The 18867-nt window shown below is 37.3% G+C and overlaps 1 protein-coding gene across 1 annotated transcript; it reads right to left on the bottom strand.

The window, feature by feature from the left end:
• Positions 1 to 1659: 1659 nt before the first annotated feature.
• On the bottom strand, positions 1660 to 17067 carry trpc7a (transient receptor potential cation channel, subfamily C, member 7a). Its single transcript, XM_081354223.1, has 12 exons — positions 16530 to 17067; positions 9550 to 10312; positions 6829 to 7011; positions 6579 to 6743; positions 6258 to 6474; positions 4915 to 5148; positions 4454 to 4718; positions 3275 to 3470; positions 2965 to 3186; positions 2814 to 2891; positions 2657 to 2732; positions 1660 to 2380 (listed from the first exon to the last, which is right to left on the bottom strand). Exons 1-12 carry the CDS (start codon positions 16928 to 16930, stop codon positions 2241 to 2243), a joined length of 2940 nt encoding a protein of 979 aa, XP_081210349.1. The 5' UTR covers positions 16931 to 17067; the 3' UTR covers positions 1660 to 2240.
• Between the last annotated feature and the right edge of the window lie 1800 nt (positions 17068 to 18867).

Genomic DNA, 18867 nt, shown 5'->3' with positions numbered 1-18867 from the left:
CTGGGCTGTATCCCCACATGTTCATGTTCATTGTTTTGTATTATTTCTAGGGGTGCACCGAAATTTCGGTCGCCGAAATTTTCGGCCGAAAATGCCATTATCGGTTTCGGGCCGAAATAAAAAAAACTGCCGAAAACGTAAACCGAAAGTGAATGCCACCCGCCCCTCCCATCCGTGCGCAAGCGCTTAAGGTTTCACTCACGGTCGAGCTGTTATCACGCGTCTGCCTATCAAAGATTAAGCATGTCAGAGGGCTGTCACTTATTGCACAAGCGATCGGACCAACCAACACATGTTTCGAAAACGAAAATAGGGAACGGCCTTCTCTCGGAGCGCGTCCAGCTCGTCACGATACGCCCGCAGCGAACGCACGTCACACAGCAACTGCAGGTTCTGACACACACACACACACACACACACACTCACAAAATAGCCTATTTATATATAATATAGCGCATAATAAATGTAGCCTTCAGTAATGTTTTTCATTGATGTTATGGCAGTCCACATTGCTGACTTGTGTGCGTCTCAAGCACTGTCTTTACGTTCGTCCTAATGCCTGTTTAGTTGTCCGTGGATTTGCATGTTGAAAACGCATCAACGCCAAATATAGGCAATTTACTAACGATTCAATGAACACTTATGTCTCAAAAATCGAACAGGATTTTTTTCACAAAAGTGACAGCCCTATACGTGAGGACAACAAAGTTGCAATATGTAACATTTGTTCTGCAAAAATCTCCAAAATTGTGGATTTTTTTTTTTTGCTCAACTTTTAAAAAACTATTTTATTTAATGGAACATAAAACTTGAAGGATAATATTATTTGGTATTATTATTTATATTTATTGTTAAAATATTGTATGTTTTGTTATGTAACTGTTAATAAAAGTTTGATTATTATATTGTGATTTTTCATTTAAGATACATTAATTTCAAGCAATTTAAATATATATATAAAATGTATAAGTTTTTTAAAAGAAGCCATTTTCGGCTTCAGTTTCGGTTTTCGGCCAAGTGCATCCTAAATTTTCGGTTTCGGCCCAGAATTTTCATTTCGGTGCATCACTAATTATTTCCATTGTAATGATTTATATTATTTGTAATGCAAAAAAAACAAAAAAAAAAACAGGCTGTAATTTCCGGCGTGCCGATCGAGTCTGTCCCAAAAATACCTCTCAATGCGCCCTCATGGACTCGCGCCAAGGGCCCTATAGGTCTGCACTACATGACGTCACCAAAGTGTGGACTCTGAGGAAGTCCACAAGTCCGGAGTGTGCCATTTGGGACAGGGCCAAACATTGCGGCGGCTTGTTGCTACGCAGGTCACATGATTTGTGACGTAACGCCGACCAAGAGAATTTAACGACCTTGAGCGCGGAAAAGACGCGATATGTGAACGGCCCCTAGAAGCAGACGTCTGAAATGAAAGGCAAGAACGGCTATTTATTTGGCTTTAGACTTGTACATGAAAATTTAAAAATGAAATGTCATAATTATAATGTTTTGAGAGTTTACTTATGTAATTGTTGCATTAGGCTATGAATTAATAAATGTTTATTGATAAGATCTAGCTATTTCATTTACAGTAGCATGAACGACGAGTAGTCGAGTAACTCGAGTATTGTTTTGATAAGAAATCGACTAGCAGAAATCAGTAGTCGTGCAACCCCAAGTCATAACACACCTTTATTTATATCATAAGCTTATAAGTCAAGCATCCAAGACCATAATGTGCAGCACTGGGATACTCCAGGACCAGGACTAATGTCATAATATTCAAAACTCATGTTGATTGCTGCAACCTTTTTTAAAATCAACTTGGATGTTTAAGTCATTGCAACTTAAATGACATTAAACTGACTTTAAAAAAATTAGTTGAATCTTGTATAGCTTGTAAAAAAAGTTTAAAATTGCTTAAAATATTTGGTGAGTTAAAGCTATGTAAAAACATATGTTGTCATAACTTAAACATTATATTTTTACAGTATAGGTATTGTGTGGTAATACATTCACCTGCATTTATTGGTATTATTATATAGCATTGCATCTATCCCGTGCTACTAGAATTACTTTATTAAATAATGGCAACCACAAATCCTACTTCACAAACTAATGTCTTCAGAGTATAAATAGACTTTAAAGTTTGTATCTAAACTAAATATTTCAGCAAATCTGTATTTAATGACCTGTAGTTTCAGCCTAGGACACTTCCAGCTACATTCACAAGAGTTCATTTTTCATGGTCTCTTGGTTCCTTTGCTGAGTTTGTCTCCAAGCTCCTGGATCAGTTCAGCAAGTTCTTCAGTGGCCTGTGATTTTTCCTCCAGGAGCTCATAGCGGAGGCTGGAAATGTCCTGCTTGATTTCCTTCAACTCACCTGTGGAGAAGAGGCAATGCAAAAACAAGGGTTTGACCGGTTTCAAGAAAAACTTGGCTCAGAAATCATAGGTTTTTAGCCTTGGATGCATGAAAACCTATCGTAGGAAATCTCCAAAACAAAATTAGGAACCTTTAAAATAGCATAATAGGAGCACTTTAATACTTTATGGTTTATCGCTTGACACGTGATCTGGCATGTAAAACATCAGTCAGTAAAATATATTTTAAGGAAAAAATAAATCACACAAGAGACAATAAAACGGATAAATCTTACCTTCATTGATCTCATCACTTTCACTGTCAATTTGGGCTTTCAGGACGTACCGCTTGATGAGACGCTTCATGAGTTTCTAAGAGAGAAGGTTTAGAATAAGGTTTTCCCTGGGAAATACTGTACAGGAACATTTTAGGATAATAAAGAAAATCAGTACCTGATATCTTGTGGGGTGTTTGATGGGATTCCTAACTGTGAAGCCCTCTTGTGCATGGCAAGGTCGAAACCGATGAAGCTGTAAATATATAAAAATGAAGAATGGCCTTTTCTTGATCAGAACAATTTGAAAAGCCTTGCTGATCTCTGACCTTAGACCGTGAATTGGCCATTCCCATGTCCTGCTGGCCGCTGTTGCTAAGGACCCTGGCCTTGCATAAACTCACTAGGCATGCTTTGGTGCGCTGAGCCATGTAATAGAAGGATTTGGGGCTGGGCATTAGATTAAAGGGGGGTGGAAGAGTGCTGCCTTCATCAAAATAGGAGAGCCACAGCTTTGCACGAGCAAACTTCCATTCTACATCAGAATCCTCCTGTTCTCACACACAAAAATACCATATCCATTATGACAAATGGTCATTTTAAGTATTAAAATTTGTTTGCAAAATACATTTGTCTCACCTCAATTTCCTGGTATGAGTGGTTAATCATGGCTATGAGCATATTAAGCAGGACCACCACCATTGTGACATTATAGACTCCATAAAGTATGTAACCAATGTTTTCAATGAACTTATGATCATACTTCAAGACCACAGAGATCACCTCAGATAAACCAAAGATGGACCAGAACAGCGTTTTAAAGCTTTCCTCTACCCTGAAACAGAGACATACATGCAAAATGACAAGGAAACTATTCACAAATAGTTCTTAAATTGCACCATAATTTATTCAAAACCTGTATGACTGTCTTTCATTGATGGAACACAAAAAGAGGCATTTTTGAGATATCAAACATCAAAATTTAAGGCATTAATTGTGAGAGTTGAGGGGAAGATTATCATCTTAAATTTTACTTTTTCACACAAGCTATTTATACACTAACCATTCCAAAAGTGTGCGTTTCTGTTACTGCTTTTGAAAGAAGTCTCTTTTGCTGACCAAGCCATTTTTTTTTCTTAAATACAGTAAAAACAGAAATATTGTGAAATATTATTACAATTTAAGATGACAGTTTTCTATTTGAATATATTTTTAAAATGTCATTTATTATAGTGACGCAAAGCTGAATTTTCAGCATCATTACTCCAGTCTTCAGTGTCACATGATCCTTCAGAAATCATTCTAATATGCGGATTTGATGCTCAAGAAACATTTCTTATTATTGTCAATGTTGAAAACAATTGTGCTGCTTAATATTTTTATGAAAACTGTGATAGTTTTTTTATTCTTTTTAAGATTTTTTATTTTGTTTGTAACACTATAAATATGTTAACATTTTTGTTCATTTTTTTGCACTCTAGCTAAATATGAAAACATTAATTTAGCAAAAAAAAAAAAAAAAAAGTCAGGCCCCAAACTTTTGAACTGTATCTTTCAATAGACTTGGAACATAGTGCACAAGTCATATAGACTAATTTTATTGTACTTTATTTCTTTTATTTATTAATTAGCTTGGTCACAAAAGAGCAGCCTGAACATTCTGCAAAATATCTTCTTTTGTGTTCCACAGGAGACATTTGTGAAACCTTTTAATTTGTAACAACATGAGGGTGAGTAAATGACAGAATTTTTCTTTTTTTGGTGAACTACTCCATTAGCAAATCTAAAATCATTATCATTATCCTTTTATGGACTTACGTGGTAAAAGCAGGGTTGTATTTTGCTCCCAAGTAGTAGGAATACAAATTAAACATGCCGATCATGAAAGCAAGGAAGACCATGATGAATATGACCATGAATTTAAAAATATCTTTAACAGTGCGCCCAAGGGATATTTGTAAGGGTCCGAAGCTCTCGTTGGCTGGCAGAACGTAGGCGATACGAGAGAAACTGAGCACCACAGCGATGGAGTACAACCCTTCAGAGATGAGCTGGGGATCAGAGGGAAGCCACTTGTTCCTGGCTAAGAGAGAGGAAGCACTTTTTGGTGTTACCACTTGATGGCAGCATTATGTTTCATTTCAGACAGCTGCAAGAAAGTCTGCACAACTTTTTTTTAGCATTTCATTGAGAACAGAGAGAAGACTTATGGTCTTATACTGGTATGTTACAGTTCGTTAGATTTTTATGTATTGAATAAACTTTTTTTTGTGACATACCATAAGTGAAGTAGGCCACGTCTGCTGGTAATGAGGCATTGATCAAGTCTGCATTGGTCACATGCAAATCCACATACAGCTGCGCATGGGAGGCTCGCAGGAAAGCCATGAGCCGTGCAGTGAATGACGCCACGAATACTGACAGCATGCCGAAGTCTAACACATTCCACAAATGCATGATGTACTCACGCGGCCCATCAGCCCAAACTTCCTTACACTCCGTCCAGATCATTCCTGTTCAGGGAAATCAAAGAAAAGGCATAAGGGAAATCCATCATGTTTATTGTCAAGCCCTACAGAAACATGTAGTAGAGAGAACCTTAGCAAAAATTGTAAATCACAGTTTAATAAAAATTAGAAGAAAAAAAACTATATTGATCAAGCTGACATCAAGCTATTGTTTTGTCCGGATCTATTCATTTATTTTTAATTCAGAATTAATAATTCATGATATTTGTAAAAAATATTTGAAATGTTTAAATATACTATCATTCAAAACATTTGGGGTCAGTAAGATTTTTTTAAAGAGAAATTACTACATTTATTCATGAAAGATGCATTAAATTGATCAAAACTGACAGTTAAGACATAATGTTACAAAAGATTTCTGAATATCAGATTCCAAAGCATTCTGGAAAAAAAAATGCATCACGGTTTCCACAAAAATATTAAGCAGCACAACTGTTTTTAACATTTAAGATAATAATAAGAAATGTTTGTTTTTAAATCAGCATATTAGAATGATTTCTGAAGGCTGTGTGACAAAGTACTAGAGTAAAGGCCCGTTCACACCAAGAACGATAACTATAAAGATTTCTAGAACTATATTTTCCTTACATCATAGTTAATATTGGTGTGAACAGGCCTTAAGGCCCGTTCACATCAAGGATGATAACTATAAAGATAACGATAAAGATATAATTCTAAAAATCGTTCTCCATATTAAAGAATAACAGAGTTCACACCACAACTATAACGATAAAGATATGAGGAACGATATCGTTGGGATCATTTTCAGAACGATTTTTTTCCAGCTGTCAAACGATAAAACACTGACAGCCAATCAGAATCCATTCTAGCAGGTCATCCATTTTCGTTACTTTGAAACCGCAGCGCGGGCGCGCTTAGAATAAAAAGACCGTTATCGGTCGTTGGTGTGGGCGCATATATAGTTATCTTTATCGTTATCTTTATAGTTATCGTGCTTGGTGTGAACGGGCCTTTAATGATGCTGAAACTTCAGTTTAGCATCACAGGAATAAACTACGTTGTAAAATATACTGACCCATATGATTATCTATGATCTAACACTGATCTGCAGCTCATGCTTGACTGATGCTCACCAAGTACCCACTTCATTATCAACATCTCTGTCCAAGAGAACTGAGTGGTTTTGATGCGAAAGATTTGCCGCGGATGATCAGTGATGGTTTCGTTAGGAAGGTTTTTGACTCCTGCGAAGCGGTCAGAGGCATTGAGAACCAGAAGACCCAGGAAGAGGGTGAATGACACTGCGTGAGCTACAAACTTCATAAAGGGACTGCGGAGAACCTGGCCCACCTGGAGAAAAGATCAAATGCAGACAATTTTGTAACAATAGAAGAAAAGGGAAGCCTTCCCAATGTTATTAGCTGAACTGAATCTGCATGATGATGATGATGTACCTTGCTGCAGGGCATAATCCAATATGCAATGGCAAGAAATGGCAAGCCCACCATCACTCCCAGCACTGTCCAACATTTCACACCGATTGACGTTTGCCTAAGGCCTGATAGATTCTCATACCACAGCGTCAGCAACTGCTGCTGGCAATTAGGATGAGCCACGAACTGTAGGAATATCACTGAATTAGACATTTCCTTGCAAGCACATGGGAAACCGTTCCACTTTAGCCTATAAATCATTACCCAGTACCTTTTTGACTTCGTACTTAATGGCCAGTTTGACCCGGCTAAGGCAGGGCCGGTGGTGTTCGCTCGGAGGGCTCTGGTCAACATCTCCGTTCAGAATGGCCTCCACTTCCTCTGTGTTTCTGCAGAGATCCAGAACGCCAACCACAAAGTCCTTACACTGCATGGAGAGTTTCCTATAATCATTCTAAATCAAAACAGAGCCACAGTATTATGACTTCAGACGGTCTATTAATCACATGTAAAAAATAACTCACTCCAACTGGGATGATAATTGCATCTAGCAAACAGTGAACGCTCTGCTATGAAAGACATAGATGTGCGCAACGCCTGAACATTCGCGGAAATCCCATGTCGCACCTCTAAATGGAAGTCTGATTGATGTTTGCATCGGATCTTCTCAAACAGAAATGTACCTAATGGAGGGCACCCAAGAGAAGCCCATCCTGCTAATTATAGCATTGCATTGTTTTACGAGAACAAACATTTTATGTGGAATTACAGAAGCGGAATCACTGACACGCCATTACAACTGTCGAAAGTGATCGTCTGTAAAGAAAAACGGTGATGAGAGAATAATAACGGGGTGATTACTGGAAGCTCTCGATGGAGCAGTTTCAATTAATAGCTCGCTTACCACAATAAGGGGGAAAACTGTCTGGATTTGAGAACTCCTGATTAGATATTTCCCCAGAGTGACTTTCAGTGAAGAAAGTCTCTCGTACATATTTAAATATAAAACAACACACATCGCCGAAGCGCATGAAGCTCCCTGGAGGAACGTTTTCTTTTGGAAAAATGTTGTGTACTGAGATTCTACTGAACCAGAAACTGTCATCCAAAAGCCTCTAATTTATAATGAGGCTAATCTCAAGGGTGGGAAATTGGTTTTCGTGTGGAATATTCTGCTGGTCTATGAGCTGGAATGAGCATAGACGTTTCTCTCAGAGAGACGCAGCTCATCACAGGGCCATAAGCACACTCTTTACGATTGGACACTTCCTAGATTAACTGAGAAGCTGTTTAAAATGTGCTTTGAAATAATCATGAGAGCGCCTTATAGGAGTTTGCATTATCCACAAAGAACATAATGATTCATAGCAGTGATTCCACTCATTGTACCCACATCATAAGGGGGAATGTTGTCCCACATCTTGTGACGAGAGGGGTCAATCAATCAATCAATTTTAGAAACAGTGTTGTCTATACAATACCATGCACTATTTTATTCTATTAACAGCCCTATGGCCCTATTTTAACGATCTGAAACGCAAGTATCAAGCGCAAAACGCAAGTAACTTTGTGGGCGGATCTCGCAAATCGAAAATGGGTTGGTTGAAGTAGCTACATTACTCATAGGTGTGGTTTGGGCGTAACGTGCAATAAACCAATCAGAGCGTCATCTCACATTCCCTTTAAAAGCAGGCGCGCTTGTTCCATGGCGGATTGCTATTATAATTGTGGAATGTCTTGCCACTATTGGTCAAATAGGTTTGATCCGTCATTACTACAATTAGCCTGAATAATTTGGGTAAATGTGTAAGCTAGATTTATGCCTATTTTTTCACATCTTTATGGACACCACAATGATTTCCCTCGTGTGGTAATATTTTTCCTTGTAATTATGTATGGTTTGCAAAAATGGGAACTGCTGCGTCTGTGTAGATGAGAGAAGCAAAGTGTATGGGCGTTGTGCACACACTATATTATGGCCAAGCATGCCTCCTTAAAATAGCATCTGAATAACGCGCCACTGACTTTAGACTAGGTTTTTCCTGGTCAGTGGCGGACTTGTTTTCTGGAACTGCAAAATAGCACCAAGGAACGTTTGCGCCGGAACAAGCCTCCTCTTTTCGCTGAACCACCCCTGGAAGCGCAAGTTTATTCCCTAATTTACAGACGTGCATCTGTCGAGGGAAAAGTCTGCTGTGCGTCGGGTGCAAAATAGGAATGATACATGCGTCGGTGTACAAAGTCAATTGCGCTGGGTGCAAGATAGGGCCCCGAGTTTTTAATAAATGAACATTTTTTTTCAGCTTTTTACAGCTTTGATTAAATAAACAGATAACACAAAAAAAGTAGAATTTTGAGATAAAAAGTCAAAATTATGACATATAAAAAAATTATAACACAAAATCCACATTATAAGATAAAATGTAAATTATTGCATAAAGCCTTTAAGTATGGTGACCAAAAGTTGAAATGATGAGATAAAATGTATGACTTATGTCATAATACATAATTAAAATTATATCATAATTATATGATTTATATAAAAATAATGACCTTTTTATCTAATAATTATGACTTTTTTTTTTTCAGTGAGGAAAACGGTACACCCAATGTTGTTCTAAACCTGTGAGACTTTCTTTCATCTGTGGAACACAAAAGAAGATATTTTGAAGAATGCTTGTAACCAACCAAACAACAAAACTGTTGAAACATTCTTCAAAATATCTTCCACAGAAGAAAGAAAGTCATACAGGTTTGGAATGAAATGAAGTTAAGTAAATGATGATAAAATTTTCCTTTCTGGGTGAACTATTCCTTTATTATTTTTCTATATGGGTCTTTATATGAAATATTCAGATATATATTGCATTTTCTATTTAAGGGGATCATCACAAACTTTTAATGTAACCTACACATCCACATCTAATAATTCTGTCCTGGGTCCGTGAATTTGAGTGACCCCTGGAAATGGTGTAAGTGTGCACCTCCTCACCTTAAACTCAGTCTCAATGTTGGCGAGTTGTGCCAACTCATTGCTGAGCTCCAGGGCTGTGAGCACAGGGTCTTCACTAGACAGTGACAGATAAGCAGCGCTGGCGAGGCCTTTGTAGGCGTTCATCCTTAATCGAGAGTGACTGAAAGAATCCTGCTTCTGTTTCTCCGCACACTCGCCGCACTTGCAGAAATAGTCGTGGGGTTTCTCAATGCGAGCCCCCTTGAGTAACAAGATGTGCACGATCTCGTACTCCTTGCAGTGGGCCGCCAGGATCATGGGCGTGATGTCCTGAGAGAAGCGAGTCCCGTCCTCATCGTACGCGTAGAAGTCGTCATCGCGTAGCTCTTGCTCCAGGGGACTCAGAGTCAGACGGAGGCCACCTTCGAATGCCGGATGGGCCAGGATGGCCTCCACTATCCGCACGTAGCCCTTGCTAATGGCTAACAGCAGGGCATCACCCACTCGCGCCAGCCCCTCTTTCTTCAGCAACAGTTCTGTGACCTCCAAATGCTCGTTTCCTACAGCAAGCTGCAATGCATTCTGGCCCATGTAGTCCACACAGTTTACATTCAGCGTCTTGGACTCTTCAAGCATCTTACGGACCACAGGGATGTTTCCGTACTCCGCGGCATCTAGGAAACGCTCCTCCTCTTCGGTCAGATTGGTGCCTCTTTCGCTGAACATGTACGCGGGGCCACGGACGGCCTGTCTGCGGCATTTCTCTCTCAGGGTGGTGTGTCTGCGCTGCATGGCCTCAAACCTGCAGAACCCAAAGAATGAGGTTGATCATAGGATTTGGTGAAACTAGGAAACTTGAATGCTTTGGGAGAAAATTGGTTTATGACACCAATTCATCTACAAGAACATCTGGTCCACTGGTTTTGGCCATTCAAAATTAGCCGTGTATTCTGACAGAATGCATTTTTAAAGCAAAAAAATATATACAAGACCATTCAAAAGTATTGAAACAATATTAACTAACTCTAATTAGAATATTAGTAGACTGTGGCCTGGTTACACAGACAGGGCTTAGATTAAGCCAGGATTAGGCCTTTTTTTAATTAGGACATTTAAGTAGATTTTATGAATGTGCCTTTGAAAAAAACATTACTGGTGTGCATCTTGAGACAAAACATTGGCACTGACATATTTTTAGATATGTTTGCTTTCAGTTAAAACAGCTCAAACGTGCATTTTAGTCAAGGCATACCTTGTCTGTATCTGTTTAATATCTGCTGACACTTTATATTGATGGTCTCCGAACAGACATTGACAACTACATGTTGTCAACTTATTCTTCTAACCCGAACCCTAACACCTAACACTTAACAGTCTACTACAGTGAGTCACCTAATAATCTAATGACAGACATGTAGTTGCACAGTTACTTATAGTTGGTAGAATGTCTAAAGTGGACCATCAAAATAGTGTAACCAAATATTTGAATGTTTTTAAGTCTCTTCTGCTCATCAGCGTTTATTTGATCAGAAATACAGTAAAAAACTTAATATTGTGAAATATTATTACAAGTGTTTTGTATTTGAATATATGTTGTGATGCAAAGCTGAATTTTCAGCATCATTACTCCAGTCTTCAGTGTCACGTTATCTTTCAGAAATCATTCTAATATGCTGATGTGATGCTAAAGAAAAAAATCTTATTATTTCCCATGTTGAAAACAGTTGTACTGCTTAATATTTTTGTGGAGATGGTGATTCTTTTACCCCCCCGAGATAAACAGATCAATGGAAAGTTCAGAAGAACAGCATTTGTTTGAAATATAAATCTTTAGTAAGATTATAAATGTCTTTACTGTCCTTTTTTAATCAATTTAATACATCCTTGCCATGTTCATGATAAAGAAAATGGGAAATCTTTTAATATTCCAAGTTCTTTAAAAATGTAATGACAAAAAAAAAAAAGACTAAAACTTGTATCTGCTGAAACAATCAAAATAAAATTGTAATCATTAATTCCACAAATGTCAGGATTATGTTTAGTTTTCATTGTGTTTTGTTTTCATTGTTTCCGGTCATGTTTGTCTTCATGGTTTCTGATTGAATAGGCTCTATGCACGATCGCTTCCGCGTTTTGTCTCAGCCCGCCCAGTTACATCCGGTGCTGCGTCAGAAGCCGTTTTTGCATTAGGTGGAGATAATGGCAAATTACACTCTCTGTTTACAAGAACTTCCAGCGGTTAACGTGAATGATGTTAACAATATTGTGAGGCAGTTAACTGTCACACATATGAGTAAGAAAGAGAAGTTCTTTAAATTAAAAATTTCGAGCTACATCGACAACTTTGAGGGTGAGTATTCTCTCATATCACGCGAAATCCGACTAGCGAATCAGTTTCTAAAATCGTTGTCTCCGTTTCTGAGAAAATGAATTTTATTAAAGTGAATTGTCCTATAGAATGCGCTATGCGGAAGTAAAGACGCCGGCTGAGATCCTACCGGAAATATGTCAGCAGCGTTCGTGCATAGAGCCTATTACGCACCTGTTCCTTGTTTTGTTAATTATTCCTGTGTGTATTTATGCTGCCTACATGTGCTATGATCGTAAATACTAGTTTCCTAGTTTAAAAAAATGGACATGAACGACCTCTCAAGTCAAAATTTTTATGTGATGAGATGAGCTCGAGACTTCAGAAGTGGTAAGCAGAAAATGTCCGATAGCACATGAAGGCAGCATTAAACTCTGAGTTATTTCTGTTCATTGTGTGTCATTTACATTACATAGTATTCTAAAACAGTACACTGTAAAAAGTGATAGTTGACTTAACTTAAAAAAAAGTGAGGAAACCCATGCCGAGATTGTGAAAGTGTGCATTCGATGGACAGTTTACCATGCCATGAGGCCACAGGAGAGGATTTATGAATAGAAGTGAAGAGACCTTTCTATAGGTTCTATATTTCTATACCTATTTTGATACCTCAGTTTTTTCAGCAGGGTGTGATAGCCTTCTATTTTAGCCTATTTTCCTTCTTAAGTGTTGGATTATGAGTCCCTTCTAACCAAGCAGGATGTCTATTTCCATCTTATTAAGTGCAAACAGAATAAGGCTCCAGGGCCAGATGGAATTCAGGTCTTGAAAAACTGTGCCCTGGAATTAACCCCCATTCTTCATTCTCTTTTCCTTCGATCACTTCAACAATACTTCAATAATAATTTCATACGGAAAACAGTTGTTATTCCTGTCCCCAAAAAAACTCATCCATCATCCATTAACCTCATCATCCGATTTTTTCATCACCCATTAACCTCTATCATAATGAAATGCTTTGAGAAAATGGTTCAAAATATTATGCTTTTCCCTTAAGTTTCACCATTTTTGGATAGTCTCCAATTTGCATAAGCAGAAGAGAGGTACGGAGGATGCAGTAGCTTGTCTTTTGCACTGTCTACTTCAACACCTGGATATCCCAGGAAATTATGCCAGACTTCTTTTCATTGACATTAGCTCCGCCTTTAATTCAATACAGCATCATCAGTTAATCAAGAAACTAGCGTCTGCAAGTTCCATCACCACTAATACACTGGGTTTATAATTCCCTTTCTGATAGACCACAAGTGGTAAAGGTGGACAAGGCATTATTGCCCACCATTGTTCTCAACACTGGTGCGCCTCAGGGGTATACATAGCCCTTTTTTTTATATTCTCCATACAAATGACTGTCAGAGTCCAGTTACAACTACACATTACTTTAAATACGCAGATGATACAGCAATTATTGCACTGCTTAATAAGGACAACGATTCTTTAATGCTCCACAGCATATTTTAGCACATGGTGTGATGATAACTTTCTCCAACTTAATATTTCAGAGTCTAAGGAACTAGTTTTTAGCTCCTCCAAAACACAGATCCATCCTTCCAGTACTATCATTAACGGAGAGATGGTTGTGAGGTTGGGGCATTTCAAATATATTTGCATTACACTGGATAAACATCTCAACTTCAATCAGCACACTCTAGGTATTTTCAAGTGGTCAACAGAGATTACAGTTATCCATAAACGTGAACATCGGTCTGTTCAGCCTAGTCTTCTTTTTCTTTATTGAAGTGATATTGAGCCAGTTCATATGGTGCCGTTTGTTTCTGTCATATGCTAACAGCTACAAATAAGAACTATCTATCCATCCATCCATCCATCCATCCATCCATCCATCCATCCATCCATCCATCCATCCATCCATCCATCACGTCGCATTTCATTACTATAGAGCTGGTAAGTCCCGCCCCTTCCGCTAACCCCACTGGACCTCTAGGTTGAAAAATCGTCAATGCAAGTGAATGGGAGAAAATAATTATTTTCTGGTCCCGTTTGAATTGTGCCATGAATGTGAACATATGTTGTCTGTGAATTTTTTATATAATTTTTCGTGTAAAGAATGCTACAATTTAGCGGGTAGAAGTTTGATACGGTTAGACTTTGTGTGAGAGCACTTTGTGGACTACAACTCTCGACGCGTTTGAAACGTCAACACCACTCGCACACGGACACTAGCTCACGGATCCCGCTAAACATGGCTGTGTCTTTGGTGCACTTCACCGCCTTCTTTCAGGGAGAGGGCAAAATCGTTGAAGTTGGCGAAAACCACGGGTAAGTCAACTTTATGGGGTGACGTCACATAGGCGACATGTAGTCTTTCTCGTTATGTCTTTTCCACAACTGCTAGCCGAAGAATCATACCATATACTGTCAAACTCGTAACATGAAAAATTATATAAAAAATTCACAGACAACATATGTTCACATTCATGGCACAATTCAAACGGGACCAGAAAATAATTATTTTCTCCAATTCACATGCATTGACGATTTTTCAACCTAGAGGTCCAGTTGGGGTTTTACGGATGGGCGGGACTTACCAGCTCTATACATTCATACCATATAGACCAGAGCTTTCTTTTTCAAAGGTTGCGAGGTAAATTCAAATTCAAATGTAGTACCTAATCAGGCAGTACGTGATTTCGGACACAGCGTCTGATTTTGCAGGCAAAAGTGTTTTTTTTTTTTTTTTTTTTTTTTTATAAACAGTGAAGCCATTTGTAAAAAAAAAAAAAAAAAATCTTAGAAATAATAAAAATGGATTATTTTAAAAAAAAATTCTAATATTTTAATTATTTTATTTTTATATTACCTATTTTTTTATTCTTTATGAAATAAGGACAGGTTAAAAACATGCTCAACACAGAGGTATAAGTTATTGTGTCTAGGCTATTTGTAAAAAGAGATAAGAGATCAAATTAGTCACATGACGGACCCATAGTAGATAATGATAACGTATTGCTTTCTCCAAGTGTTACAGATCTCTTTGGGTCAACCACACACTGCATGGCTTTACAGTAACAGTACAGGACCATCAATTACAGTGACGGTCAATGAGATCAATGCAGATGGACTTCTAATTACACGCATCCTTTACTAGAGCTTCATCTCATTACAGGAACCACCTCTAAGAACAGATGTTCTTAACATCCTATTATAGTGTGATCTTTACCTCATGACTTCATTTATTTTCTTTATTGAATTAACCGGAACTGCTTTGTAGTGTCCATTTTCCTTGAACTTAAAAAGCCTTCAAAGACGCTGAACTAAAATCGTAAGCAAGTTATATTCAAACACAAGCCAGGTAGACAGCAAAGGATGAAATCAAATTTTATTGCATTTTTGCAAGAGCCTCGGCACAAATTGTACTCTGTAACGGATCACAGTTGTGGGTGTCACTTGGAATAAAACTCATTCTCATGATAAATCAAACATTACGATTTTGTAGTGTGCAAAATGGCATTTTGTTCCATCTCTAAATCTTTACTGATCAGTTTTTGGAGCGCACAGGGACAAAGAATTGTAAGCCTGCAAATGTATCTGTCAACAGCCCTGAAATTAAACGAGATTGAAATAAACAGGCTAAATTATTTACGTTTCAATATGGTCTGTGTGAACTGTGCCAATCTAATAACTGCAATGTTAATGTTCATTCATGAGAAGGCCAAGGAGATTTCACTGCTCAGTGCCCTTTCACAACTCACTTTAATTTAGGAATCAACTTTGTCTCAGATTAATTTATAAAAATAGAAACAAGTGATACTGTTGACATAAATTAAGAAGAGTATGAAACTATAATATTAACTTAGACCAGACGATTACTTAGACCAGGTCTTGAAAGTATCTGGTAAAATACATTATTGTTCAAAGTTTGAGGTGGGTAAGAATTTGTAATGCTTTTGAAAGTTGTCAAATCAGAATTTCATGTTGAAGAGTTGAGAATTAAAGGGACACTCCACCCAAAAATAAAAATTTACACCAAGTGTGAACTCATGAATGCACATATTACAATTAGCCGAAAGCGATGGTTTTTAGTTGAAAAAAGTTAAAAAACACACATATCATTTCACTACAGAAGGCACTGATTCATCAACTGGGGTTATATGGATATTTGTAGTATTTGTTTCATTGTTTTTAAAGTGTGAACTTTGGGGGTCCTATACATTGACTCACAGAGATGGATTATTTTTCTAAAAATCTTTGTGTTCTTCTGAAGAAAGACGACTGCAGAGTAGAGTGCTAAGAGAATGGTAACACTTTATTTTTATGATCTCCTTTAAATATTCTGTTGACAATAAAGTAACTTTGCAACTTGTCAACTTATTATAACCATACCAGCCTACTAATACTCTACTAACACTCTGACAGTTAGTAGACATGTGGTTCAACGTTACATATAGTCAACAGAATGTGTTAAAGGGACCATCAAAATAAAGTGAAAGTTTAATGTGCTTAGCTGCAGTTTATGAGGTAGAACACATTAAAAAATGCCTTTAAACAAGAAAATAATAAATTAACTGCAAAATAGTAACTGAATCCAAACTCATGTAGATCAGACAATCTTTTGAACGAAGTCATTTACAGAATTCCAGTCCAAATTTTGTTACGCATGATGACAACTGATCACGTGATGTGTACTTACGAATAGTGCGAGCTGCTATCATGAGGATGCCAGTGGTGGTGGGCAGGATAGTCCAGGTCATCATCGCTGTCGAATAACTTGTGCGCGTGATGGCCAAAATCGTGTTTGGATCCCTCAACTTCATTAATATCTGATAACTCTGACTTGGTGGGGTCGTTTTCTCCTCGACAGTCTATCAGAGTACCAGGAAGAGTCCTGCACCTGTTTAACATGGGCACTTCAGGGCGACAGCAGGTGTCTGTATCGCTGTAAGGAAACTGGTCTCCGTGAGTGTCGGTCTCCGCTGAGGGGACAGCATCATCTCCCGCGGTGAGCGCGAGCGGTATAGTGCAGAGTGCGGCGTGAGATATGATGAACTGCTCCTTAGCATGCATATCGCGCTCGTCTCTATCACTCAGCATTTTAAAAGCAAAGAAACTGCTGATCAGCGAGAGGTCCGGTGTTGTGCCGGTCCATGTCTTGTTCCGCAACAAGTGTGACAGCCTGTCCCTCGTCTTTTTGTAAAATACGCACTTTTTCTACTGGTTCTCCCTCCCCCACCCTTCAGGTTAACACCTCCCACCATTTCAATACTATACTTTTGTTTTAATTCATTAAAGGTAGTATTGTTTTATATGTTTTAATAATTATTCATTTAGATTATTGTTTATTTACTTTTTAATAATTCATTCAGATGAAAATTCTAATATTCATTTATTAGGCTGTGTGTGTGTGTATAGCTTTTATATGTTTAAATAATTATTCATTTAGATTAAATTTTTAATTAATTTGCATTAATTTAATTAATTAATTTATTTTAGAATATATATATATATATATATATATATATATATATATATATATATATATATACTCAAATAAAAACAAATGAACAACTAGCCCCAATCTGTTTTTTATTTTATTCTACCTATAATTTAACGGCCCGTCGTCAATTATTCCTTACTTATATTATATTAATTATGCCAGTAGAGTTTGATTGTGTTATTGATAATAACTAATTCATAAAACAATTTATTAGAAATTACCAAAAACTCTTAAAGTTTTAATTTATGAGATTTTTTTTTAATTAGTTGTTTGAAACTCACATTAGAGAGAACAATCACATGCATATTTGAACCTTTGAGCTATTGCGTGACAACTAGACGCGGTCTCATTGAAATCAACCCACAAATAGCCTGATTCTAAACCCCTCCAGGCTAAATGCAGAGCAGCTGTTAGATGGACATCACCTGTTGAGGTGCTTTGATGCTCATCAAAGGCTTCATGCAGGGAGTTCTTTCTCTGAGATCTGGCCCATCTCATCTCATGCAGCTCGCAAACTTAATTATGTGATGTCAGAGTTTACAATTCAAAGGGACAGTGATGAAGCCAACTGATGCTGGGAAATCTCAAAAAAGTGAAATCAATCTCCATGTAGTGTCCTAAAGGTTACAAATATACTTAACATCCCATCAAATCATGTTGTAACCACAAATAATCTCAGAGACCAGGCTTGATCGATATAAATCTGTCAAAGTCTTTACGCACAGTGCTGCTCACAATCTGGAGATTCTTCTGCAATTGGGGAAATAAAAGAGGTGTCAATCAGGGAAGAGATGTTGCAGTAGAATCTCTTTCTGTAGATGGAGGTGAGGTGAGGTGAGATGAGATGAAGGCAGGTTATAAGGGGACATTTCTACTGTTTTAGTGGAAAGAATGGCAAACAGCATGAAAACAGAGAGAGTGTTTTATAACCATCACAACTGTAATCTTGTCACTGATAATACTGTCAGCTTCAACTGGATTTACACTGGAGTTCAACTGGGGAACTTTCTCTGTTGTTTATTTAAGTTTTTAAATAGCTATACATTATCAAATATATTATGACATCTTTAAACTTTTTTACTGTTTCATAATTTTTAAAAGCGTAAAAAATTTACATTTGACATTTGGGCTTGTTTTCTAGATTTTTCCCCCTGTGAAAAGCAAGAAAATTCTACTTTGCATTTTTTTTTTCAACTTATGGATGGACAGACAGATAACCATTCAAAAGTTATTTTTTAAGAATTGTTTTTTCATCAAATATTTTGTTATAAAAGATTGGAAGATGTATATTTCAAATAAAAGCTAAACGTTTGAACATTGTTTTCATCAAAGAATCCAGGAAAAAATGTTTCATGGTCCACAAAAATATTGTTTTCAACATTGATAATAATAAAAAATGTTTTTGAGCACAAAATCTGCATATATATTTCCAATTTCGAACTCAACTTTTGATTTTCCATTCAAATTCCTTTAATATTTTCCTCTGACCTATAAGTATTTATACTATAAATTAAAAATAATAATAACCAGAATA

The sequence above is a fragment of the Scardinius erythrophthalmus genome, assembly GCF_964197995.2.
Source record: "Scardinius erythrophthalmus genome assembly, chromosome: 23".
NCBI classification, from domain to species: Eukaryota; Metazoa; Chordata; class Actinopteri; order Cypriniformes; family Leuciscidae; genus Scardinius; species Scardinius erythrophthalmus.
This window is presented reverse-complemented; position numbering and strand designations above follow the sequence as displayed.

Coding starts and splice junctions, on each gene's coding strand:
- trpc7a (XM_081354223.1), bottom strand. CDS start 16,930: ATGCTGAGTGATAGAGACGAGCGCGATATGCATGCTAAGGAGCAGTTC. Junction 6,475..6,578: donor GGATTATGCCCTGCAGCAAG/GTACATCATCAT, acceptor TCTTTTCTCCAG/GTGGGCCAGGTTCTCCGCAG. Junction 2,733..2,813: donor AACACCCCACAAGATATCAG/GTACTGATTTTC, acceptor CTTCTCTCTTAG/AAACTCATGAAGCGTCTCAT.